Source organism: Talpa occidentalis, unplaced genomic scaffold (genome assembly GCF_014898055.3).
Source record: "Talpa occidentalis isolate TD23 unplaced genomic scaffold, MPIMG_talOcc4v2.1 talOcc4.10, whole genome shotgun sequence".
Classification (NCBI taxonomy): Eukaryota; Metazoa; Chordata; class Mammalia; order Eulipotyphla; family Talpidae; genus Talpa; species Talpa occidentalis.
In genome coordinates, this window is record NW_023600993.1 from 41,052,369 (window position 1) to 41,078,153 (window position 25,785).

At 34.9% G+C, this 25,785-nt stretch overlaps 1 protein-coding gene across 20 annotated transcripts in view; it reads left to right on the forward strand.

The window, feature by feature from the left end:
- The window catches only part of SLMAP (sarcolemma associated protein), a 128,837-nt gene that overhangs the window by 97,063 nt on the left and 5,989 nt on the right, over window positions 1-25,785 (forward strand). For 12 of the 20 annotated variants that reach the window (XM_037491457.2, XM_037491475.2, XM_037491491.2 and 9 more), the window contains 8 exons: window positions 4,192-4,272; window positions 4,533-4,592; window positions 14,848-14,970; window positions 16,117-16,191; window positions 19,131-19,451; window positions 19,895-20,012; window positions 21,652-21,823; window positions 25,589-25,723. In XM_037491457.2, the coding sequence (XP_037347354.1) occupies window positions 4,192-4,272; window positions 4,533-4,592; window positions 14,848-14,970; window positions 16,117-16,191; window positions 19,131-19,451; window positions 19,895-20,012; window positions 21,652-21,823; window positions 25,589-25,723 (1,085 nt within the window). The remainder of the gene's footprint in view (window positions 1-4,191; window positions 4,273-4,532; window positions 4,593-14,847; window positions 14,971-16,116; window positions 16,192-19,130; window positions 19,452-19,894; window positions 20,013-21,651; window positions 21,824-25,588; window positions 25,724-25,785) is intronic. The other 8 variants (XM_054694893.1, XM_054694897.1, XM_054694918.1 and 5 more) reach the window with 2 other exon arrangements.

The following is a 25,785-nucleotide window of genomic DNA, read 5'->3' on the forward strand; positions in this document are numbered from 1 at the left end:
AGAATGCATAGAATATGAATCACTGAATATTATTCTGGCAAACAGGCATTGAGTTTCAGAATGGTGAACTATTTTTAGTACGTATGGCAATTTATTTCTCCTCATTTAAAGGGAGATGAGAACAGACTTTAAAATAGCTTTCACTTCACCACCTAAATACCTGTTTGTATTCGTTGGTTTAATAATTAGGGAAAAAAATCAGTGCTTCCTTAATTAAAGTATTTTGCTACCTTAGTGTTTCTATTTAATGCATTCGGTATTAGAATATATTTACTTGAAATCATGTGATGTCATTACTGAAACAGATTTGTGCAAGTTTACTTCAAACCTTGTATAATCTATGTGTTAATTATAAATGTATAATCTATGTAATTTAAAAGAGCATGCTTTTTAATCCAATAATGCCACTTCTGGGTTTTTATCTTAAGAAACAAATTAGACAAATCAGCAAGGGTATTTGTTTCAGTGTTTTTTTGTTTTTTAAAGATTTATTCATTTATGCACACAAGAACTGGGGTGTAAGCCAGAGGTGGTGAGAGGATTCACTGGAAAGAGAGGAGAGCAGAAAAGGCTGATCTACTGAAAAACACTGCTGAGGAGAGCAGCGGGCGAGGCAGGAGAGGTCTGCTGTGCCATGTGGGTTGCTCCCTGGTCGGCCTGGGATTAACTCATGATGCAGTGACTGGTGATAGCTTGATAGTGCTGTTTTTAACCCCTGTGCCACCAGGGAGGCCCTGTTTCAGTGTTTTTATAAATGCAAAAAGAGGACAACCTAAGTGTCCAGTAATAAGGGCACTATTAAATAAATTATAGCCAGTAAGCCCATGCAAGTGAATAGAAAACATCCTTTATGTATATGCAAGTCTTATATACCCACAGATTTTTCTACCAGCAGTCAACATTTTATTAGTACTCACAATAAACATGCAGAGGTACACAAACCCTCATATCAAACTGGATTGCTGAAATAAGTTACATTTTTAAATGATTTAAAATAGCTATAAAGTATTTTGGATTGGCTGGATTGTCTTGTTTTTAAAATGCCTTCATTGATAGTGTTTTTGGAGAAATCTTTCTGTCTGCATTAATAAATAGCAATTGCTAGAAATGGTCAATTAGCAGCTACAGGTTTTAGTATTCCTGCAGATATTTCACCTAATGCAGAATGTAATCAAGTTTGCATATGCTTTCTGTTTAAGCACTAACTCTCATCTTACAATAGCTTTAGGGGTGGAGGCAGAAGGAATTTGAGTAGGTAAGACCACTGGATTCAGCTCCATGTTGAATCTATTAACTAACTGTATGCTGCCAGGCAATTTACTTCAGCTCTTTAAACTTCAGTTTCCTTATTTATAAAATGGAATTGACAATATTTAACCTGTAGAGTTTTGTGAGAATTTAATGAAATACTGCTTATAGAGCAGGACGTACTGTTCTTATATCTGACAAATACACCTTATCTTGCTCCTTCTTGATTCTTGCTTTCTTTCCAAGTAATAGTTCCAGTGGTCTAGGATGTGGTCTACAGCCCGTATGTTTGTTTTGCCCATCCATTGCTAGGACTGATACTTAAAAACATAGTGAAAATAGTTATTGTATTGTAGACTTTCCAGTATGGGAACAGTTTTGATATTGATAGCTGTTCTTCCATTTCCTTCTCTATACTATTGGTGTGTATCTTAATGATTAAATGCTGCAGAGAAAATCAAGCAGTAATAACTTCTTAATAGACCATGACTTGACTTGCTAAAAACTTTCCTTCTTACTCAAAATAGATTTGTGCCTTAAATCATCCTCTTTTGGGAGCACCTGTTATGTGGTCTGTGCACTGTTCTATGCAGTTGGGAATGGCAGTTTACAAAACAGACAAAAATCCATGCCCCCATGGAGCTTGCATTCTAGTAAGATCTTAATGGAAGATTTGGTCTCACTTTTAGATAATTTTACCTCCCTGCCTTATACTCTGTAAAATAAAAGTTCCTTCTAAACCAGGAGAATACTTTTGAAAATATATTTCACTCATTTTACTTCATTATCTTCATCATAAAATTGTTAGGAATATTAAAATCAAAGGAGAATTGTTAGTCTGTTTTCCTTTTAGTTTCTCCAGAGTGGTTCTTTTACTGCCTCTGTATAGGTTAAATGTATTAGCTTCCCTTGAGACTATAACTTTGTGATCAAAACTAGAACATTCAGAAATGAATGCACCAGAAGTCACAGATTGGGTTCCCAAGGGCCTTCGTGGTCAGTGACTTCACTTTTAATCTAAGTTCTCTGTCTCTCAGCATCTGACCCTTGACTAGAAATGGCAGTGAGGAAAAAAAGCAAAGTACTCTTATAATTCAGCATCCATTTCACAAGTTAAACCACAAATTCTAGGGTTTTCTTATATGGAATAGCTATAACAACTTACATTTTTACTAAGTATTTTGACAGTAATGGTTTTAAATATGTTTTTCATTACTTCCAGAATGAAATATCGCTTGATGATATTGACAAACTGTATATTCACTATACTTTTTTAAACAGTATGTGACTATGTGAAGTTAGAAAATAAATATCTACCATGTCCCTACCTCCAGCAATAACTACTAGTGTCTTTCTGGACTTGAATAATGTATACAGCTATGAATTCATAGTTAAATGTATATCTATTTTCAATCTAAATAGGTCTTGTTATACATACTATTCCCTTAACAGATGTTATTTTTACTTAATGGTAGTACATGTATCTTGAATATTTTTCCATTTCATTTGAAAAATACTGTAGTGAACATTCTTATATACCATATGTAGTCTTTTATTTCCTTAAGAAATGTACTGTGGACATTTAAAATTTTGATATTACCACAAACAGTGCAATCAAATGTATAACTTTACCAAAAATAAACATGCTTAATGAATTTATATTCTCATTAAGGAAATAAGATACACACACACACACACACACAGGATGATATAAAATAAAACATGATTAGGGCCTTCCTTGGTGGCGCAGCAGTTGAGCGCTGGGCTGAGAGGCTGCCCACAGCCTCTGCAGCGCCGGTTCTTTCCCCAGCCGCCGGCGAGGGTCCCACTAAATAAATAAATAAATAGATAGATAGATAAATAAATAAAAAACATGATTAATTGCAAAAACATATAATAAAGAGAATATGCAATAAAAAGGAAGAACATGCCGAAGAGAACCAAAACTTCCTTAGAAGTGATAGGGGATGGGAAGTAAGTTATATCTTAAATGATGAATAAACCAGTTAGAGAGAATGATCATTGAGGTTAGAGAAATATTAACTTGAGCTTGAACACCTCAACCCTGTAAAGAGACTAACCTGATTGAAACAGAACTCATTTGAGAACTAATGAATGCAGTGATCAGATTATGGCTAAATGCTGGGATATAAAGCTTGGCAGATAGGGAGATTCTATAGGACTTTGGTCAAAGAAATGACTGTTTCTATAAATGCTATCCTACTATACGCTAATATATCCACATCTACCATTACATGTGAGGCTCTAGATCCTAATTAATTGGTAATCATTTTTAATGAATTATTGAGCTCAAAGTTAGGATTTTTCAGAACAATTCATTGAAAACTAGGTCTAGGATGACTTCATTGGATTAGGCAGCTTATCACTTGCAAATAATTTCAAAACATTTTTATTTTAAGCCTTTTCTCAGTGTGGTTCAAGTACAGTTATATTTTCTTGTTTTAAATGTTTTGTAACAAATGTGATTTTTTTTTGTTTTATTTTGACTATAAATATTACTAAAGCAACCTAACTAGTGTTTTTATACAATAAAACCATTTCCTTTCATCATCTTCATACAATGTCCACATTGTCCTGGGAATTTTGCTATATTTGTTCCAGTTGTCTGAATATTTTAGCAAAGCTTGCTTCATTTTTGTTTCCAGTTGGCAAGTGGACAGCCTTGAAAAGCCCCAGCCCTCTGCACAGCAGATATGATCCACATTATAATTTAATATGAGCTACGTGTAATAACCAGCATTCCATTTTGGACTAGAGTGGTGAAGAAGTAAGAGATTCAGTGACCTCAGTTAATTTTAAAAATATTTTGCATACCAGTAGATTTAGAACACTCATAGCCTGAAGCAGTTTTGTTTTGTTTTTTTTTTTGCTTAAATATATGCTATTAAATTGTAATGAGATTCTATTTCTTTTTCTTGATAGAAAATCAGGCAAGAGCAAAGGAATCTGATTTATCAGATACTCTGAGTCCAAGCAAAGAAAAAAGTAGTGACGACACTACAGGTAAGTTTTAACCTAATATTTACAAATCTGCAGATGTTAATGTGGTTATAGGTTAAAGTGGGTGGAGATTTTATTTTGTGCTTGGGACAAAAGAAATGCTTCTGTTTACCAAGTCTCTCCCTTAAATCTTGGCTACATTGTTAAAACTGTTTTCAACTTCTTAAATATAATAGCTGTAAAATTTTAATTTATTTTGATAATGATAGCTTGTTGGTAGGTCTGAGTACTGTCTGTAATCATCTTTTTTCCCCCCACTGTAGACGCCCAAATGGATGAGCAAGACCTAAATGAACCCCTTGCTAAAGTGTCCCTATTAAAAGGTACTTTAACATGTTTTATGAAACATTTTAAAGGAGGGTGTCAGATTCACCCTTAGCAACAAAATCAGTTCCATGTGTTATATGAAGACTTAAGTTTTAGTTAAAAGATTTAAGACAGGTTTTATAAGGTAGTATGAACTAAAATTTATAATGTTGGTGCTGATACCAATGCTTCAGTCAAAATATTTAAAATGTAAAATAATTTGGATTAATAAAGGCCATGAAGGGCAAAGCAGTTAAGTGGTAGAAGATGAAACATAGCTATGGGTTATTTTGTGTTTATCCTGATATCTCAGAAACTTATTACCACTTTTAACAAAATTAGAAAAAAGTGAAAATATGAACTTTCTTGAAGGAACCTCCTGTTTGCTCTTTTATCATATGGTGAGAGTTATAAATTTCCTCATTTTTTGGTTCTCCTCCTCCAATAAATACCCTCAGGTTCTTCGGACACTCTTCTAGAAATTTTGAGCTAAGGAATTTTAGGTAGACCTGAGATAAGTGTGTAAGTAATGAACTTTCTCACTTGTCTCGCTTTTGTTTATTTGTTTTTCTCCTTTTTTTCCTGACCCTTGTCTCACTTTTAAATAAGTATATATATATATTTTTTTAGTTTTTACTTGTTTAGAATGAAGTGATAGGAAATAAATCTGAATTTATAAAATTGTTTTCTGAATAAAGTGCCTTGGATGACTTATCGATAAATCTGTGATTGTTAGTATTTAGTCTCTTTTATATTGCCTTAGTGTACACCAAAAAAATTGACATTTAAGTTCTGCCCTCTGGATGAAACATGTTGATAGCAGTGGACTAACACTGGGCAGCTTTCTGGAATTACAGCAGCAGAAGCACCCTGTGGAAATTTGTCTGTGCAGAAATGCTAGTGCTTCTGGCTAGGACACGAAGGGATCTCCTAGTCGAGATCCTGAGCTTTGATATTATGTAAGGAAGCCTTCATTTCACCCTGCATGACCCTGCTGCTGGCCTAGTTGTACAGTGATGGAGTTTAGGGGTGGTTAAAATAGAAATTATCTACCCAGACCTGAGTTCTTTAATCTGAACATTCTGGCTTTCTCTTTCTTTACCTATGGATACTGAAGCTCACATGGCTCTTGGAGCCACCCTTGATTAAATTCCACTGCCTTAAGGGAGGCCTTAAGGATTAATGGTTACCAATTGCCAACTTGTCCTTAAGTATGATCATAATTTCCAGCACTCTTACTGATCTGTATTGTTCTCAGGTAATCTTTGGTGTTGATGAAGCATGCTGTTGTTATAATAAATCTGAGTTAATGTTTATACAGTGCAGAAATCTCATCTTGGAGCATTTCTTAAGTCTCTCAGATACGCAGTACTATTATAGTATAAAATATTGTTAACCTATACCTAAGAAAATGTCAGAACCCCTGGTCCTTTGTGGGGAGAGAAATAAGAGGAGGGGTGAATGAGTGAATGAACACCCTTCATACAAAAGTAGCTTTTTAGTGATCTTTTCCTTTTTACTATAGAAATTCCTAGAAACCTTCTCAGCAGCCAAGTTCAGAAGATTTATAAGTAGCGTTTATGATTGTATTAATTATATATTGTTATTAGTATTTTTGTGGTTTATGTAGTTTTATATTTTATTTTGATCTCATTGTCTACCACAGTGCCTCATGTTCAGTAAAACTGAGATATTTGTTGAATTAATTAATAACAGACCTCTTACATCAAAGTTATAAAGCCACAGGAACATTTGGAAAGTAATACACTCTAGCCAAGAAGCAAAGAGGCAAAAAGCTCTGAGTTCAATCCCAGCTCTGCCATTTATTTGTAATATACCTTTGGGCAAATTGTTTAACTTTTCTGTACTTCAGCTTTTTTTACTTGTCAGAATGGGAAAACTGACTTCATGGGATTATTGTGAGAATTGAGTGAAATTAGACATATAGGTCACTTACCTGTTGTGTTAATAAACCTCTTCATGAAGATGCTGATAATAATAACAATGATGATGATGGCGATTGAGAAAAGCAGACCTGTCTGTTGAAGATTAACTTTTTATTAATTGAATACAATTGTGGGGTCAAAACTATTTCCGACATTATCTTGTAGGGAAAAGCCATTGGTGATAGATCTTTTACAATGAATAATGTAAATTTGGTTGTTTGTTACTTTGCCAGATGTCAGGGAAAAGTATTTTTAATCCTAGAGTGTCTTGGGAAGGCTAAATAGTATCTGCAAAAGTGCCCATAATATAGATTGGGGAATCAGAATCAAGAGGATGGGAAATTGTGGGGAGAGATAGAGACTGGAAATACAGAGTGCTTGTGGAATGTGGTGTATGTACAGATGCTGCTAGTAATTGCTTCAAGTGTCATTGTTGAAGATGGGTTAGAGTTTCCTGAGCCTAAATTAAGTTAAAACAGAACCCCAAAATTTCCTTACACTTCTGTATGATTACCAACTTATATTAATTATATCCTGTGTGTGTGTGTGTGTGTGTGTGTGTGTGTGTGTGTGTAGGCCAGAGGTGCAGGGGATGAGAGGATTCACCACAGAGTGAGGAGCAGAATAGGCTGACTTACTGAAAAACACTGCTAAGGGGAGCAGTGGGTGAGACAGGAGAGGTCTGCTGCACCATGTGGCTTGGCTTCCTGGCCGGGGATCAAACTCAGTCCGTAGCATTGATAGTGCTGAGACTTAACCCCTAGGCCACCAGGGAGGCCCCTTAATATCTTTACCAACAGAACCTATTGAAAGATTTTGCACCTTGATTTTAAGAACAGACTTTAAGTTGGTAAATTAGTATACATAAAGAAAAGTCACCCAGTTAGAAGCAGAAACAATTTAGAGGTCTCCAAGAAACAGTAACCATAACTGTAAGTGGTTTTATAACCCTTTATTTTTCTTTTATTAGAGTTGTAAAAATTCTTTAAAATTAATGTATTCATTGGCCTTACTAGAAACATTTGGCTTATTCTTGATTATGTGCGGTTATACTTTGTAATCTGTATAGTTCATTCAGTAGACTGACAGAATCGTTCTTTTTTTTTTTAAGTAAAAATTATAGACCACCTTGTTAATGTTTAGTGCTGCAAAAGGGAACTACATTTAAGTGGCCTCTTCTCCCTTCTTCCTCACTGAAACTCATTCGTGGCTTCTTGAACCATTATTTTCAAATTTTATCCTCTCCCTTAAAAAAAAAAAACCAGCCAATTTTTATTTAAAATTATAGTCTGCTGTCCTTTGTGTTAGTTATCTAGCATTAGGAAAATAATCTAAAGAACTTTAAACATACACTTGAGATGTAAGTAAAATGATAGTAATACTATCTTTTCCCTAAAATATTATTCATCTTAAACAAAATTCATCTGCCTCTGAAAGAGAAGTAAAGATGAGGTACAAACCAGTGATTTCTATATGCTTGAAATCATTTCCCCCCAAACGGACAAAAAAAGTGAATTCAGTCCAAGTAGTATCTAATACATGTTCGTTTTGCTTAAGGAACTATAATAATAGCTGGCTTCAAAGTCTGATGAGACTGTCCTTGTGGGTTGACGAGTTTTTAATCACTTGGTGATAGTAGAGGTGCAGATGCTAAGCTGCCTCTTGGTGTTTGTTGCCAATGGGAATCAAATAAAGGAGGAAGAATGTTCACATTTTTTATTTGTTTCTTTTTATTTATTTTGGACGTTGGGGAGGAAAAGCAAGATAAGTGAAAATATATCAAGAAAGGAAAAGGAGATATGCATATTTTTAATATAGAACTAATACTTACCAATATGAATAATGTTTAAAGAAGAAATAGCATCTATTAGGAAGGAAGTATACACAAATAACATCTATTAGGAAGAAAGTGTACATAACACAGTCTTTGAGGGTCAAAAGGGGTGAAAGATGAGACTTGGACAGATAGAAGGCAATAGCCAGATGTGGAAATTCTCTGCAAATAGGGGTGGACTATGGTAGCAGGGGGTGTTTATAGAAAAAGACAGGAACAATGGGGAAGGCAAAGGAGCCAACAGGAGATTCAGTTGTCAAGGAGGAACCCAGCTTGTCAGAAGGAATGGCAAAGGGATGGGGATCCACAGAGAGAGGCTGCTGCCAAAGTAAAAACCACAGTTAGGTTGCCACGTAAGACTGTGTCACAAGGTTACACATACCCATGATGGAAGAATGGACTTTATTTATTGTGAAAGTTGTTCTTATCAATCAAACTTGAAAATACCAGGCCAATAAACCTACCTGGCCAGGTGCCTCAGCCAGTGAATGAGGTAACATATTGTGACTAAATCAAATGTAAATAAACATGCATGCACAAAAAAAATTTGGGAAGAAAGGGGCTCTGACTTGGCTCTTTACCAAGTGGTTCAGAGTATATTCAGTCATGTTAGAGCAAAGGTCAGAGTTGAAATTAAATCTTCAGTCACTCTTCTGAAGACATAGCGATGCCAAATTTAATTTAGGATATTCATTTAGGTGTTCTGTGTGCCAGAACTGGCTCATTTAGTGGGTTCTTGTGTGGTGTGGGTCTTTTTGCAGGATTTAACCTTAGTCTCTGAAAAACTGACCCGTGGTCTGCTGATACACCAAGCAATTTTAAATATATACCATTTATGTCAAAGGGGAAAAAAGATTCTGTTAATCTTTCCGCCTCATCATAGTTACTTAAAAAATATTTATTTCCATTTGACTTGCAATCTAAATAAAATGGATTTGACTCTGTAAGGCTTTCATTATCTTCATCTAAACAATTGCCACCAACACTCATCACAAGACTTTCCCCAAGATTGTGAAGTAGATTGACATAAAAAGTCCCTTACCATGCCAAAAATGAAGCACCGTGAAAGTGGAATAAACTAATAATGTATTATTATTAATACTAATAATATATTATTATTATAAGTCATAATAAACTAATAATATATTTTTCCCATGCAACTAAATGAAATATAATGAACCCTTTGTTCACCCTTAGTACAAAAGATTTAATCATTCGTCTTTGGTAAAAAATGAACACTTAGTTTTCTGAAAAGAGGATGTGTACACTACTTGATTAGTTTGAATATAGCCATTTGTGTTTATTTTATTAAACTTAATATGTAAAGATTTTTATTCAGTATCCTCTATGACCAAACATTGTGTGGAGTTTGTAGCTATACATTATTTGATGCATGCATCTTATTTGCTCTAATTAATTAAGATTCTTTTCATTTTGTGGTACAGAGAACTAATTTGCAAATAGTAGATCCTTATGCTAGCACCGTTTATTATTACCTAAATTATATTCTGTCTTATAAATTACTTAACATAAAATCTGTTTATTATTTTTGCTTTAAAAAGCAAGAATTAGATTTGTTTTTTAGCATCACCAATCAAGGGAATTATCATGCTGCAGGCAAAAATTCTCTGCTTTAATAAATTTTCAAGATGGATTACATGTGATTCTTCATTTATAAAAGGATCCACTTCCTCAAAATAAAACAGCCCTTTAATTACTGCATTCTTCATTTATGTTTATTATGTTTATTTTAAAAATCTATACATTTTATGAAAATCATTGGTTACCTTGTATATTAGTCAGATAGTTAAGTGCCTCCTATATGTCTAACATTCTATTAGATGGAATGAATATTCTATAGAGTATGTTCCATGTAGTGTGGAACAGAAGTGTGAAACATGTGCCTTTAATGCTTGTTACTATAACTAAAATTATGCCTTGGTTTATGGGAAAGGCAGTTGAGCTGTGAATTCTAGTGCTCTTTCCACCACTTCCCAGATGTATAAGCCATTTGAGATCTCTGGATTTTTATTTCCTCATTCGTCAAATCAGTAGAATAGATTACTTGATCTTAAATGTCTCTCCCCAAATCCTGTAATTTATATGGGTTCATGTGCCGTTAAAACCAAAAGTAAATGCTTTTTCACAATTAAGAAACTGGAAAGAGCATCCTGGTTTGCTTGGGTTTTACTATCAAGTTCCAGAAATCAGACAAAAGAGACTGCTGTTTGGGTAGATGCAGTAGGAGATTAGATGAAGAACTGGATTTTAAAGGATTTGCAGGTTTGGGTGTGTAAAGGAGTGTGGTATGAGCAAAGATAAGTGAGGAAAGTAGTGATGAGCTGGAACTCCTAAGGACACTAGTAGGAATTGAATATATTAGTCAGTAATGGAAAATAATTGGAATGTGAAGAACTTTAAAAATCAGATAAAGATGCCTGGATTTGATACAATGGGGAGTCGTTGTAGATTCTTGATTTAAGTAAGAAAATTGCTCTAGTTCACATGCATTATAGAATGCCAAAGGGCAAGATAGGTTACTGATAGGAATTTAGATATAAATGTTGTGGTTTTTTTTTAAAGATTTATTTATTTATGCACACAAGAACGGAGGTACAGGCCAGAGGTGCAGGGGGTGGAGTGAGAGGATTCACCAGAGACAGAGTGGGGAGCAGAACAGGCAGACTGAGTGAAATACACTGCTGAAGAGAGCAGCGGGTGAGTCAGGAGCGGTCTGCTGCCCCATATGGGTAGCTCCCTGGCCGGGGATCAAACTCGTGCTGCAGAAGCTACGGATAGTTTCATAGGTTGCGTCTTAACCCCTTGTGCCACCAGGGAGGCCCAAGATATAAATGTTTGTATCTTGTTCTTAGATTGTGGATTGAGGATTAGTAATTTCAAGAAATCTTTGTTAATTAGGAAAATTTCAAACACAGAGAAAGTTGAAGAATACCAAATGCACCCATACATCCCCACCACCTAGATTCAGCAGTTGTTAATATTTTGCCATATTAATTTATTTGTATATACATATAATTTTTTTAACTTTTTATTTTAGGCTTATAGAAAAGCTGCAAGAATAGAAAAGAGAATCCCATAAACTCTTTATGCTAATTCTCTAGATGTTATTATTTTACCCCATTTTGGGGTTAACATTTTACTGAATTTATTCTTCTCCATTTCCCTCTTCCTCCTTCCTCTCTCCCCAATCATTGAAAGTAAATTGCAAGCATGATAGCTTTAAATTGCAAGCACGATAGCCTTTTATGATTGTATTAATTATATTTTAACTTTCATCAGCACTTTTGTGATGTTATATCTGCCTGTTTTAGATTTTGTTTTTCTGTCATTTACTCCTAAATACTTTATTGTGTATTTTATTACATAATCACTGTACAGTTCTCAAAACTAGGAAATTTACATTGATGACATCACTATTATCAAATTCATAAATCTTATTCACATTTTGTTCATTGTTGAGACAATGTCCCTTATGACAAAACAAAGTCCTGAGTCATGTGTTGTAGTTGTCATATCTAGTCTCTTTTAACTTTGTATATTTTGACATTGACTTTTTAAATTTTTTTTTTTTTTGCATGCAAGAGCTGGGGTACAGGCTAGAGATGTTGGGGGTGAGAGGATTCACCAGAGACAGAGTGAAGAGAACAGGCAGACTGACAGAAATACACTGCTGAAGGGAGCAGTGGGCAAGACAGGAGATGTCTGCTACGTCATATGGGTTACTCCCTGGCAGCCAGGGATTGAATTTGTGCTGCAGAGGCTGCGAATTGCGTCATAGTGCGGTGCTTAACACCTTGTGCCACCAGGGAGGCCCAACATTGACATTTTTGAGGATCACTGTTATTTTGTGAAATGTCTCTCTCAGTCTTGGATATATTTTATGTTCTTTGATTTGATTCAAGCTATGCAATTTTTTCAGTACTAAATCATAAATAATACTGGGTATCATATCAGAAAGAACCTGATATTGAATTGCTCTATGATATTTATGTATATATCCTATTACTCCTCAAACTATTATCTACTCAGGGCCTCCCTGATGGCTCAGGCAGTTGAGCACAGCGCTGTGAAGCTGTCCGCAGCCTCTGTAGCACGGGTTCAATCCCCCCTGGCAGCGGAGATGCCCACATGGCGAGGTAGACCTCTCCTGTCTCACCCGCTGCTCCCCTCAGCAGTGTATTTCATCAGTCTGCCTGTTCTGTTCTCCACTCCATCTCTGGTGAATCCTCTCACCTTCTCACACATCTGGCCTGTACCCTGGTTCTTGTATAAATAAATAAATCTTAAAAAAAAAAAACTTTTATCTACTCAGTTTTAGCATCTACGGATGATTCTTGCCTGAAACAGTTATTCATTTCTTCTATACTTACTAGCTGGCTTTCTACTATAAAGATTTTTTTTTTCCTTCGATCCCTCTCCCCCTCTTCCTCTTTCTGTATCACTGTGACTTCATTATTCTATTTAATAGATTATAATGTACCACTGTCATTATTTATTTTGATACTCAGTTTGTGCAACGTTTGACCAATGGGAACCCCTGTGTCTTTTTGACATGACCCAATCACTCTTTGAAACTTTTCTTACTTTCTGACACAGAAGATGTTCTGTGCTCATCTTGTATTTTCCTTGCTTTAGTCCTAAAAGTTAGCCATTTCTCAAAAGTTTTAGGTCCTTTTAGTAGAGAATGGCCTTTAGAAACAAAGATCTCAGTATTTGGTATTTTCATTTCTGCTTGGCCCACTCAGTGGATGGAGTTAAGATATAGATGTACCTATATAAATATACATATGTGTATATGTGTTTGTATATAATCTCATATCTATATTTATATTTTTCTATATATTCAAATCAGAGTTCATACTCTTAATTCATACCCTACGCTATAGGATTTATTCATTTTCCCTGTTTCCATAGCTATAATTCTCTTTTTTTAACAGGGAGAAACCTGGTTCCCTTTATCCACAATATATTTAATTCATCTGATCATTTTTAAAACACACAGAAAGTAATTTCAGAATTACCTACCAATGCTTCTGTGGAAAAGGAGTATATGTGTAAATTCCTCCCCACCCCCATCCCTGATTATCGAATTATTAACATGGAGCAGTAGTTCTCAACATGAGGCAGTTTTATCCCCCACATGACATTTAACAATATATGGAAATAATTTTGGTTGTTAAAATTCAGAGGGAGCACTACTGGCCTCTAGTGGATATAGACTAGAAAGCTACTAAATACAAGGTGGTCCCTAGAGTGAAGATTTATTCAGCTCAAAAGGTTGAAAGAATTGAGGTGAAAAAACTGCTCACACACAACTAGGAAAATAATCTAGCCAACGATTTTATCTAGCTATTTTTTTACTAAACCACCTGAAAATAAGAAGCATTAACTTCCCTCCTAAATATTCCTAAAAATAAGGTCATACCCTACATAAGGACCACTCTAGACATAGGCAGCTAGGACTCTTGCAGACTCCAGCATGTGGTGTTGAAAGAGAAGTTTTATAGTTGCTAAGATAGTACTTCTTTCTGCCACTGGAAATTCTCTCTCTACCTGCCCCATCAAGTGTCTTCCAGCAAGAGACTGAGGAAGAATTGGTAGTTAACTGGAATAAATGAACCATAGCCAAAATTGTTGACAGAGAAAAATAAGATATAATATATGAGTATGAAAATAAGTCTTTGTGACATCTAATACTTGCTGTGAAATTTTATTCTTAGCTATTTTTTAATGGATTAAAGTTGTCCTGCCTGAAGCACTTGTAAACCAAAGTAGTGGTCAAACAGAATGCATTAGAAGAGTATGGTATACCTTATAATATATTTATTTCAAGCAGTGTTCAGGAGCAAAAGATTTCATCCATGCTGGATGTAATTTATTTTGATAAACCCTTTAGGTTGCATCATTGAATAATTCGGCAAATATTTATTTGTTATGTGTATGGTGTTAAGCATACAGTGATGAGAAAGTGAGTATAGAAGGGCTTTCAACCTAGTTTTAATTTGGTATTCCACAACTAGGGAAATCATGCTATAATAGTCTTTTCTTGAGGAAAAGTTTGTTTCTGTTTTTCCGTTTCCAGTTCAAGTTCCAAGTGAAAATTTCCTGACTTGTTACCAAGAAATTTTACAATTGATAAAAAATAGCATATGCCTGAATAGCATCATCACTGAATTTCAAATGTTACATAAACTTTGCAGAGTGAAACATATAATTTAGTATAAGTTAATATATTTATCTTATAATGCCATTGGCATGAAGTGTTATTATATATTTAACAGTACTTATACACTTTCCCCAGGGTGAAATGACTAAAATGCTTAATATAGTTTGCTTCTAAAATGTATTTAACTCATGTGTGCTATGTTGTTTAATTATGTATGTCTAAACATGAAAGAGATTACTAATCTTTGGTTGTAGAGATAAATTTGTCATACTAACTCTTGCTTTTAAAATAAACATTTTTGTCAGATGACTTGCAGGGTGCACAGTCAGAAGTTGAGGCAAAACAAGAAATTCAACATCTTCGCAAGGAATTGATTGAAGCCCAGGAGCTAGCTAGAGCAAGTAAACAAAAATGCTTTGAACTTCAAGGTGAGATCAAGATTATGTGATTCTTTAGGGGATGCAACATGAACACATGATATAACTGATGGCCCTAAACGTGGAGTTCAAAGGCATGATATCTGATTCAGATCCACAACTTTATTTGATATGTGAGATTGGGACATTCACTTAACCTTTTTGAATTTATATTTCAAATTAATAAAATGGGGAATTTGCTCTACTTCACATTGTTGATGTGAAGATCAAGAAAGACTTGTACCAATGAAAGATCTTAATAATTACATTGTAAGTACAACAGAAGGAAAAAAAAAACATATTAAAAATAGCTACTCAGTGTAAGATAAGGGAAATTTTTATGTCCCATGTTTTATTGTGTGTTCACCAGTAAATATAAAAATCAGACAAGTTTAAGGTATAGATCCTTCTAACATCTCAGCCACTTTATTTTCAAGTTGCTCACTTATCTGTAGTGTTATATAGGCTAGTGTAATCTGTGCTATTCCTAGATCTTACATTTCCATATCAGTCACAGTAACTACCTGGTTATAGTCAGTTAACACCTTAGAAAGTTTTAGAATTAAGAGAAAGTAAATGGCCTGTGGACCTAATGTTCTTTAAAATAGATTTCTTTAAAATCTTCCTCTTGTTGACCAAGAGGAAGATTCATTTTGCAGGGGAGACAGACAGACTAGAACTTCCTGTACTTTCTTACTTTTCTTTTCTTGAAGAAATTAGAATTGGTATTCACTTAGCTTGAACCTTTTAGAGCACCCAGGTTAATGTATTTAATTATGATTTTAAAATTTAGCAAATAACAGTTACTTAATCAGTATTTGCTATATGCTTGGTAGTAAAACATGAGCATATTAAAGCCTGTTTTTTTAATATTTAAGCTCAAAATGCTGATTAACAACTACCTAGAATGCTTCTCACTTGAAGACTAGCACATTATCTTGTTACAAGTTCTAGAAAACTCCACTACTAAATTAAATAGATTTATTACATACTACTGTTTTTTGCTCCTAAAATCTTTAACTCCTAATACTGATAATACTGCCTAATTTTTGTTTCCTTCAATAAGTTTAAGAGAGAATTTCTTAGAAATTTCCAGCTAATCAATTTTTAATACTTTCATTAACTCACAAAATTAGATATACCCTCTTTTACTTTCAGCTCTTTTGGAAGAAGAAAGAAAAGCCTATCGAAATCAAGTTGAGGAATCCACTAAACAAATACAGGTTCTTCAAGGTATGAACACTGTTATTGTTTGTTTTTATTTTTTTTAAGATTTATTTATTTATGCATACAAGAACTGGGGTACAGGCCACAGGTTCAGGGATGGGGGTGTTGAGAGGATTCACCAGAGACAGTAGGAAACAGAACAGGCAGACTGACTGAGGGGAGCAATGGGCGAGACAAGAGAGGTTTGCCAGGCGCCACCTCCCTAGCCAGGGATCCAACTTATGCTGCAGTGGCTGCCAATAGCTTCATAGTGCTGCAACTTAACCCTTTGCACCACCAGGGAGGCCCCCATTATTGTTAGTTTTTAGATATCTAAACAGAATGAAAAGTGGGAGTGCAGATAGTTCCCATGTTTTATGGTATCTTGGGCTATAATTGGTCTCTTGATGAGCTTTTAACATACAAGTCACAATTACCCAGTGGACCCTTGGAATGGGAAGAGCAGGGGTGAAGGTAGGAATTTTGTGCCACTTTCTGGGTTATATAGTGAATTACTACAGCTATTCTTCATATAGGAAATCAGTTTAAGTTCTTCTGTGTATCAGAGCTTGTTTGGTGGCATATTTATTTTCTTTTAGTCAGCTTGTATTGATTTACCATTTGTTTGGTATATATTTCAGGAGTATAACTTCGCACCTTGCTATGTATCACCCTTTCACGTTGACTTTTGCTCTACCCTTTGCTCTGACTCTTTTTCCCCTTCTCCTCTGTTAACCACTTTATTTATCAGTCTAAAGAGTTATTTTTGTTGTATTCTGTGGTGGCATTGTTTCTAATGATCATCACACACTTGCATTGCCAATAGAAATTATGTACCACATGGAATAGAGTAATAGTCTCTTCATTGCCTTCATTGGTAAAGGCTGCTCTTCATACCCACCATTTTGCTATTTCTTTGTGTTGTCTATCAAAGGGTCACTACTGTAATGACCTGAAAGATCAAGGGTTTTCTTTGAACCAGAGCTCCTGGTAATATGAGACTATGATTGTGAGATACCCTCAAAGAGATCTTTATTTTCCATGCCACTGTAAAATTCCTAAAGCAGATTTAACTTGCCTTTCTTGTCAAGAAGGAACCAATGTTATTTTAAAATTTTACTTTGAGAGATAGAGAGAAAAGTTAAAAGACAATCACAGTTTAGAAGAAATGGGGTATTATTGCATCAGACCTATGATACTTGCTTTAAAATATTCTAGAGAGAAAAAAAAAAAAAACCTTTGGTGTGTTCTCTATTTTTGTATGGAACACTTGAGTTATTTAAAAAATTAATTTTACTATGGTCAATTTAAAATTTCTGGGGTAGGTTGTATGTGTATTTTAAATTGAAAACTCTTTAAATTCTTATTTGAGTTTAATGTCATTATCCATTGGTTTATATAAATCTGATTTGAATGTAAATTTCCATCTTGTACTGTGTATAGGTAGTTTTCTCTAAAGGTTTTGTGACATAGTGCTGCCTTTTGTCTTAAAATGTGCTTACCTAAGCATCACTGAGTGCCCCCTAGTGCCTGCATTTGCATTGTAGAACTTTATCCACAAGTTCATGGTCATCTTATCTCTGACCATTGTATCTTTTCAAATTTTGAAGATGTTACCTCTCAGTGCTGCCTGCAAATTTAAAAGACCTAATAATTTCTTTAATATATGGGACAACTGCCCCCTCTCTCAGACCTAAATCTTTTAAACTATTTTTCTTTTCTATATATGGAATGTATTCTACTTATAATTTTCTTGTATTATAGTAACTAGACTAGTTTTCTAGCTCTGAACCAAGTATGGTTCTGTACGAATTGTTTTTAGTTTCATGAGTCTCCAAAACCAAATCTTTAAAACAAACCTCTTTGATTAAGCAATTTTCATTAATTTTATCAATTCATTAACTCATTCATTAATTCAGCCATTAATTGATTGTTTATTTTGCTAGTATTGAGGATAGAACCCACAGGAGTGAGATATGGAGTCTAGTGGAAAAGTAAATGTATAATGTTATGTCCAATAAGGCAGAGTAAAGTGCTAGAGAATGATAGAGGGATTTTTTTTTAGAGATTTATTTTTATTTATTTATGCATACAAGAACTGGAATGTAGGCCAAATGTGTGGGAGGTGGGAGGGCGGTGGTGAGAGGATTCACCAGAGACAGAGTGGGGAACAGAACAGGCAGATATACTGAAATATACTGCTGAGGGGAGCAGTGGGCAAGACTGGAGAGGTCTGCTGAGCCATGAGGGTCAGATGCCTGGCCAGGGTTTAAACTCATGCTGCAGTAGCTGGCGATAGCTTGATAGCCTTGAGACTTTAACCCCTGTGCCACCAGGGAGGCCCCCGAGGGATGTTTTTAAATAAGTCATCAGAGAAGTCACCTTTAAGGAATTGACATTTGAACAGCAATTTGCATCAAAACCAGAGGTTTTTCTAGCACTTGCCATTTGACCAAGCACTTCTATGTCTTGGAATTTACCCTGAGAAAAAAATCAGGATTGCATTATAGCAGTATTGTTTCTAGTAATTAAAAACTGAGCAACCTAAAATGTCTAAAATAAAGGCTTACTCCAAAGTAGTTACAATGTGACTACTTTTATTATTTAAAGATGTTCAGCAGCAGCAGCAGAATAGAGAGCACTATATATACATATATATATATATTATAATCCCTCTGTATTTTTTTATATGTATATAAATGCATAGAAAAAAATCTAGATGAATTAAGTACCAAATGTTAGGAACAGTTTTCTCTGTGTGGGGGAAATACAGGTCACTTTGGTTTTCTTCTTCGTATGTAGTTTGGCATTCTCTGCATTAAACATGGATTGTTTGTACAATTTAATCAAAAGCAACAAATGCTCTGACAACCTGGGAGTGCCAGAACTATAATCCCATATGAGTTATTCTTTTATTCCTAATTGCTACGGACTAAGACAATGATGGATAAATATGCTTTTATTAGCCCAACTGCAGAGATTACACGTCGATATGGAGAATCTCCGGGAGGAGAAGGACAGTGAAATCACAAGCACTCGAAATGAATTGCTTAGTGCCCGAGATGAAATTTTGCTCCTTCATCAAGCAGCAGAAAAGGCTGCCTCTGAGAGGGATATTGACATTACTTCTTTACAAGAAGAGCTTAAGAAGGTGCGAGCAGAGCTTGAGCGGTGGCGGAAAGCAGCCTCAGAATATGAGAAAGAAATCACAAGTCTGCAAAACAGTTTTCAGCTTCGGTGTCAACAATGTGAGGACCAGCAGAGAGAAGAAGCAACAAGGCTACAAAGTGAGTAAATGTATTTTACATAAAGCATTTAACTCTTGACAATGATAATTTTGTAATTTGCACAAATTCAGGCTATTTCTCTCTGTGTGATAGCGATTGGTTATGTAAAATACTGTTTTTATATTGGAGGTTATAAACATTCTTCAACCCTGTAAGTTCTACAAAAAATTAAAATGTTTTTACTATTTTTTCTTTTATATAAACACTTAAAAATTATTTGTCTTATGAAAATGAATGGGCAAAAGTACTACTCAAGTTCAAGGAAATGAGACTTCCCTGAGATACAGATGCAAAGAAAGAGGAATCATAGAATGGCCATGTAAACTCTACATGTGTTTAAGGGGGGTAAAATATGCTGTTCTCTGAAATATTTTCCTTTTTCCTCTGATTGACTGTGGGAATTATGTTTCTGTATTAATGAGTGTGTTTTGGGACTATCTTAGGTGAACTGGAGAAGTTGAGAAAGGAATGGAATGTATTGGAAACTGAATGCCGTGCTCTTAAAAAGGAAAATGTTTTGCTATCATCAGAACTGCAGCGACAAGAAAAAGAATTGCACAAGTATGCAAGAACTCTTTTAGCTTCAAAATATTTATCTTAAATTTTCATCTAAATCAAATTGAATTTGATATTTGAATATCTTTCTGGAGGAAAATGTTCATCCAGATTGTTTAGCTATTTGGCTGGTTAGCTACACTAAGTGAATATTTCAACATTTTATTTCTGACACTGCCATCATCCTGCATGGCCTTTCTTTTTGGTTTCCTTATGGCATGCACACTCATTGAATCCTGTTTCCCCACCAAAAAAAAAAAAAAAAACCCTGAGCAAACAACCACGATCTACAATTAATGGTTGAAGTTGCCCTATAAACTGAATGATAATCAAATTTCAAATACAAGTGTGTTTTTCTTTCATACCAGTAATCCCTTCCATTAATAAGGGTGATCAGGAGATGACTATAATGAAGGATTTATACTACTGAAAGGTATAAATTCAAATTACAAATTTCAAACAGGATTATAGAAAGAGTAATGATGTAGACACTCAAGTCTCGGATTTTAGTGAATCCATTTAGTTTAGTATTCTATCAATGAGAAATACTGTTTGATTGCCAGGATTATTTTAAAATTATTATTATTTTGGAATTACTGATATTTTAAAGATTCAGACTTCATTCCTCATATTTGAGGTGTGATTAACTAGAATCTGTCAAGATTGTTAATTGCTATTTTTTAATTGCTTCAAATTTTAAGTGTTGAAAAGCAAGCCTGCAAACTCTTAATGAGTTAGAAGTATGTTCTCCAGAAGGGTGAAATATATTAAATCATTGGTCAGGTTCTATGCCTAAAGACATATAACCTATTGAAGACAAATTACATCTGTTTCCTAAATTTTTCTTGTTCTGTATTTTTGTAAATTTATTTGGTAAGCCTCCCCATCATTTAAGTAGTAAGTATTTAAAAGCAAGTATTCCTTCGCAGGGTCTTATATGCCATTTAGTTCCTAGGTATATTGGCCTGACTAATAGTTCATCCCTCTTGTTTGACAGTGGAGGGCACTGAGACTCTCCTTGTATTATTTTATGTTGGTCTAACATGGTATGGTGCCTGACAAAGATCTTAAAACTGACAAGGAAATGTTTATGCAGGGAATGAAACTGCACCAGTTAAGTGATTTGTTAACATTCCACACTAAATATTGGCAGAACTGTAATCCTGAACACGGTCTCCTGTTTCTTTGTCCCATGCTCTCCCCCCAATTTGGCATATCTTCTAACTTGATTTGATTTGTCTTTATTTAACAGTGACTTTTGATTTCTGTCTCCCATCCTATTACGTTCTTATAAAAAAAAATAATTGAAACATGCACTTTTTCTTGTAGGAGACGAACATTGAATCATTTTATTATATAACTAATATGTGATAAAATATAAAGATAGTCACCATCTACTTCTGATTTTAAAATTTTAACCTTAGTATGTAACAGCTGATTACCTGAAAATGGCCTCAATTTTAAACTCACATTTTTTGACATTTTAATGTTTTTTACTTATTGAAAATATCTTACACTCTTTTTCTATAATTTCCTTTCTTCCTCTGAAACCCACCTCATCCCTCCTAATGAAGTATAAGAAATTGGACTTTCTGCTATGTTTAGCTTCTACATGAATAACTACCTGTCAAAATTTATGTTGCAGTTCTCAGAAGCAGAGTTTAGAGCTTACCAGTGATCTCAGCATCCTTCAGATAACCAGGAAAGAACTTGAGAGTCAAGTGGGATCCTTGAAAGAACAGCATCTTCGGGATTCAGCAGACTTAAAAACTCTTCTCAGTAAGGCTGAAAACCAAGCAAAGGATGTACAGAAAGAGGTAAAGCGAAAAGACATTATGAGCCCAATTATGCTTGGGCTTAAAGCCAAAAGCAAATCAGATATTCATGCTAGTTAGAAGTAAAGGGAAGCAGAAGTCACACTACCTGTCACAGAGTTGATATTGGAGCATCTCTGGTGATTTCTAGCTGTGCATCAATATCCATGCAGAGAGAATTCATCAGTAGGGTTTAATTTCAAAGATATGAACATACAAAATTACATTAAAATTTCCTTTCTACCAGTTAGTTAAGAAGCCCTTTGTACCAGATCGTGTAATTCATTGTTTATCTTTCAAAGACAGTAACATATTTAACTTAGAATACTTTTGGAAAGCAAACTGGGGTCACACTACAATGCTATTTAAACCCCTCAGGTGAAACTGGCCTGAAACAGTTAACTTATAATTTACCTCTTAGCCAGCTAGTCAGACATATATTCTGTGGCCTTTTACTTTCTTCCTTCTCCCTTCGCAAATGTGCATGCTCACCTTTCATGTCATTTTGCTTAAAATGACATGGGTGTCTTTTTAAAAAAGTGTCATTGGATGTGATATTAAAAATGGTGAGGGTTGACTTTAGAGTGGGAACCCCACCAGCCTTTTCCTGCACAAACCTTTGACATTAACTAGAGGGCAGTAAGACTTCTGATCAGTTTTACTGTCCTTTTGCTGCTCCCTACATTGACTCCTAGAAAACTAGGGGAAAAAGAAGGCTGATGCTGATTGATTTACCGATCAAGGACCACCGCAGTTGTAGATTCTTTTAAATGAAAGATTCATTTTAAATGGGAGGACGTTGAAGACAACTCTGTCTTTAATAATGAATTTTCCCAAAATTGTTTTCAAAAGATCTGTTTAATCAATACAGTTTTTCTTTGCACTTTTCTTTCCTTGTAGTATCCTGAACTTAGAAATGATTGTTGTTCTTCTATCTTCATGTTTGTTTCTAAAGGAAAAAAAAACTGTAATATTATTTATTTATGTGTGGGCATACTGCTTTTGTAATATGTTCATTTTTACCTTCTTGCTAAGGATGTGTGTTTTGAAAGAAATCTAATTTTATTTAGTTGGAACACAAATTTTGTGCCAAAGTAAATATCCTAGTATTTAATACTGTAAGCACTTTGTGTCCTTCCAGTCCATATGCCGTAATTCTTTCAAAATCTGGGAAGAATGCTGTGGTTCGGAGATGATTCTGTTGTATGTTACTATGAATGCATTAGCAGTTTTGTTGCGTTACTTATTTGTCTGTTTTTGGTCACTGAGCAATCAGTGCAAAATGCTTTAACTGTTTCCACAAATGGCAGTGGCATGTTGTCACAGCATCTAAACTGTTCATAGCTTTTGGATTGCATTAAATGCAGCACATTTAAAAATATGTCTGATCTTGTCAGTATGTTTCTTTTCTATTTTCTTGTTCAGTGTTTTTCATGTGAAATGATGTGTAATCATCACACTCCTTTGTAATGTAAACTTCTCTTTCCGTTTGTCCTGATGTCGAGTCTATACTATATATATACTTTAGAGACTATATTATTCTATAACTAAAATATTCTTTAAGGAGGTTCTTATATCTGTGTGATCCACTTAAAATTAATTACAACTTTTTATTAATGCACTTCCCTTTCAACATTGCTCCTTTGTTCTCCTTTCTCTCATAGAATCATGCTTAATGTGCACAGTATCGTGATGGTGTATCTTCAGCTCTGTAACAGGCTAAAATATTAGAAACTAAGCAAACCCATATTTTTATGAAGGACCAGAGGTTTTGGTAATATTATGTTATGTTTCCCTTTTAACCAGAACTGAGCTCATTTCTTACCTCCAAGTTAGAATGTAAAATGGAGTAAAAACAATATCCAAGCAAGGTGTGAAAAAGTTCATGAGAAAAGTAAATTATAACCCTCAGTATTAAGGAAAAAGCAATGGTATATATCATCTTTATATCTGACTTTACTAAGTATCTATGTATTTTAATTTAATAGAAATACCTGCCATTTAAGAATTCATGAGACATTGAGCACACAAATACATTCTGCAAAGACTGACTCAGGAAAGCTGTTTAAAGCTTTTTTTTTTCCAGCTGGCCCTGGAGCCAGAGTCCTTCCCGCCCCACTCACATACAAAACGTAAACAGCAGGATCTTTCCAACTGAGCTGCCTTCCTGTCATTCTGCTTCACAACTGTTGGAATGGAGAAATGATCAAGTGTTTTGGTATATAGAGCAGGGCAGTTGTAAGAATGGTGGAAAGTAAGAGAATTTTGGTCAGCAAAGCACTTTCCAGTTATTCTTTAGGAATCAAATCATTGAGAATTGATTATGTCCTAAGGTGCAGAGAACAATCTAAGTCATTGAATTTGCCTTCGTAGCCTGGTGGTAACCTTCTGCCTTCTGGAAGAAAGTCCACAGACTGTCATAAAGGTCATGAATCTTACTCTTTAGTTCCTTCTCTGGAAACTAACCAGATTTATTCTGGGAACACTGTTAGGTAACAGGGAATTCCTTTCATTTTCCCTCCCTCTGTGTACCCACATCATTTTTCCTAGCTTCTGACCTCCTTACTGACCCTGATACTCCACCTTCACCTCTTCTGTCTAATGTTTTTATACATTTGCATTCATCTTAATATCTATCTATCTTTTGGAGTAAATAAACAAAGTCCTAATAAATCACTCCAAGGTATTTATATTATTCAGAAGCACTGAAGGTGTGTTATAAAGGTATGCTTTATTGAGGAATTTCTTGACTGTAGACAGAAAGGAACTGAAGGCTTCCACCCTCATGGGCTATATTTATGGAAGAGATGGAACTTTTCTGGCATGCCAGATCTATTGTTTATTTATTTTACACTCAGTCTTTGTCTTTCTTACCTCCTAAAGCATTCAGAGATGGCAGAAAGGGGCAGCGGAAGCCACAGCCAGAAGCAAAACAGTCTCTGCTCTTTGAGTGGGTGCCCAGCTTGCATGTAAGCTGCAACAGTTAGAAGTGTAACCAGTCTATAATCCCACTTTCCAGGGCACTTCAGTAGGAGCAAACCACACAATGTTTTGCATTAGCCTCACCTGTGCTGGTAATAGCTGGTCCATCAGAACTGTTTTCTGACTATTTTCCAGAGCAGGAAGTGGTACGTTACTATGGAAAATTATCAGAAACAAATTTTAAAAAGTTATTTTTAAAAGTTACTTTTAATTGATGCTTATAGGTTATAATTGGAGACGTGGAAATGTCCCAGTCATAGTGTTTGGTGCCTTAAATACGTTTATTTGCTTCATTGCCTGGAAAATTTACTTATCCTGAACACGGTAATGTTCTGGACACAGTGATGCAGGGTGAAGGAAGGCCAACTGGGAGTAGGTATTTTTTACTTCAAGTCTAAAAAATGACCTGTATGACTTTGCTCACTGTGTGACTTTGTAAACTGACATCCTAACCTTGCTGTTTAATTAGGCTATGGGGTTTTTCTTACTTGTTTTTCTTTTGCTCACCTTGAAATTTTACTTTCCTCCCCTAACTCAGTGGAACAAGTGACCCTTTATATTAGAAAACTATGACAAAAGGTGACTTTACCTTTACAATCCAGAGCCAAAAACTTCCTACATAGAATCAAGTTAACATTAAAGACTTACTATTAGTGCAAATAATTCTTATCCTCCTTAGAACAAAAAGACTTGACTTTGCTATTACAGGTGACTAAGCCTGACTAGAACCATAACCTCATACCCATTTTAAGTTGAGTCTGCACACTCTTTTTTCTTTGCCTTTAGTATGAAAAGACACAGACTGTACTCTCAGAGCTGAAGTTGAAGTTTGAAATGACTGAGCAGGAAAAACAATCAATCACAGATGAGCTCAAACAATGTAAAGACAACCTGAAGCTGCTCCGAGAGAAAGGAAATAATGTAAGTCTTTGCAAACTTGGCTTAGCTTTGATTGAGAGGCAGGTGAAAACCTTGAAATTCAG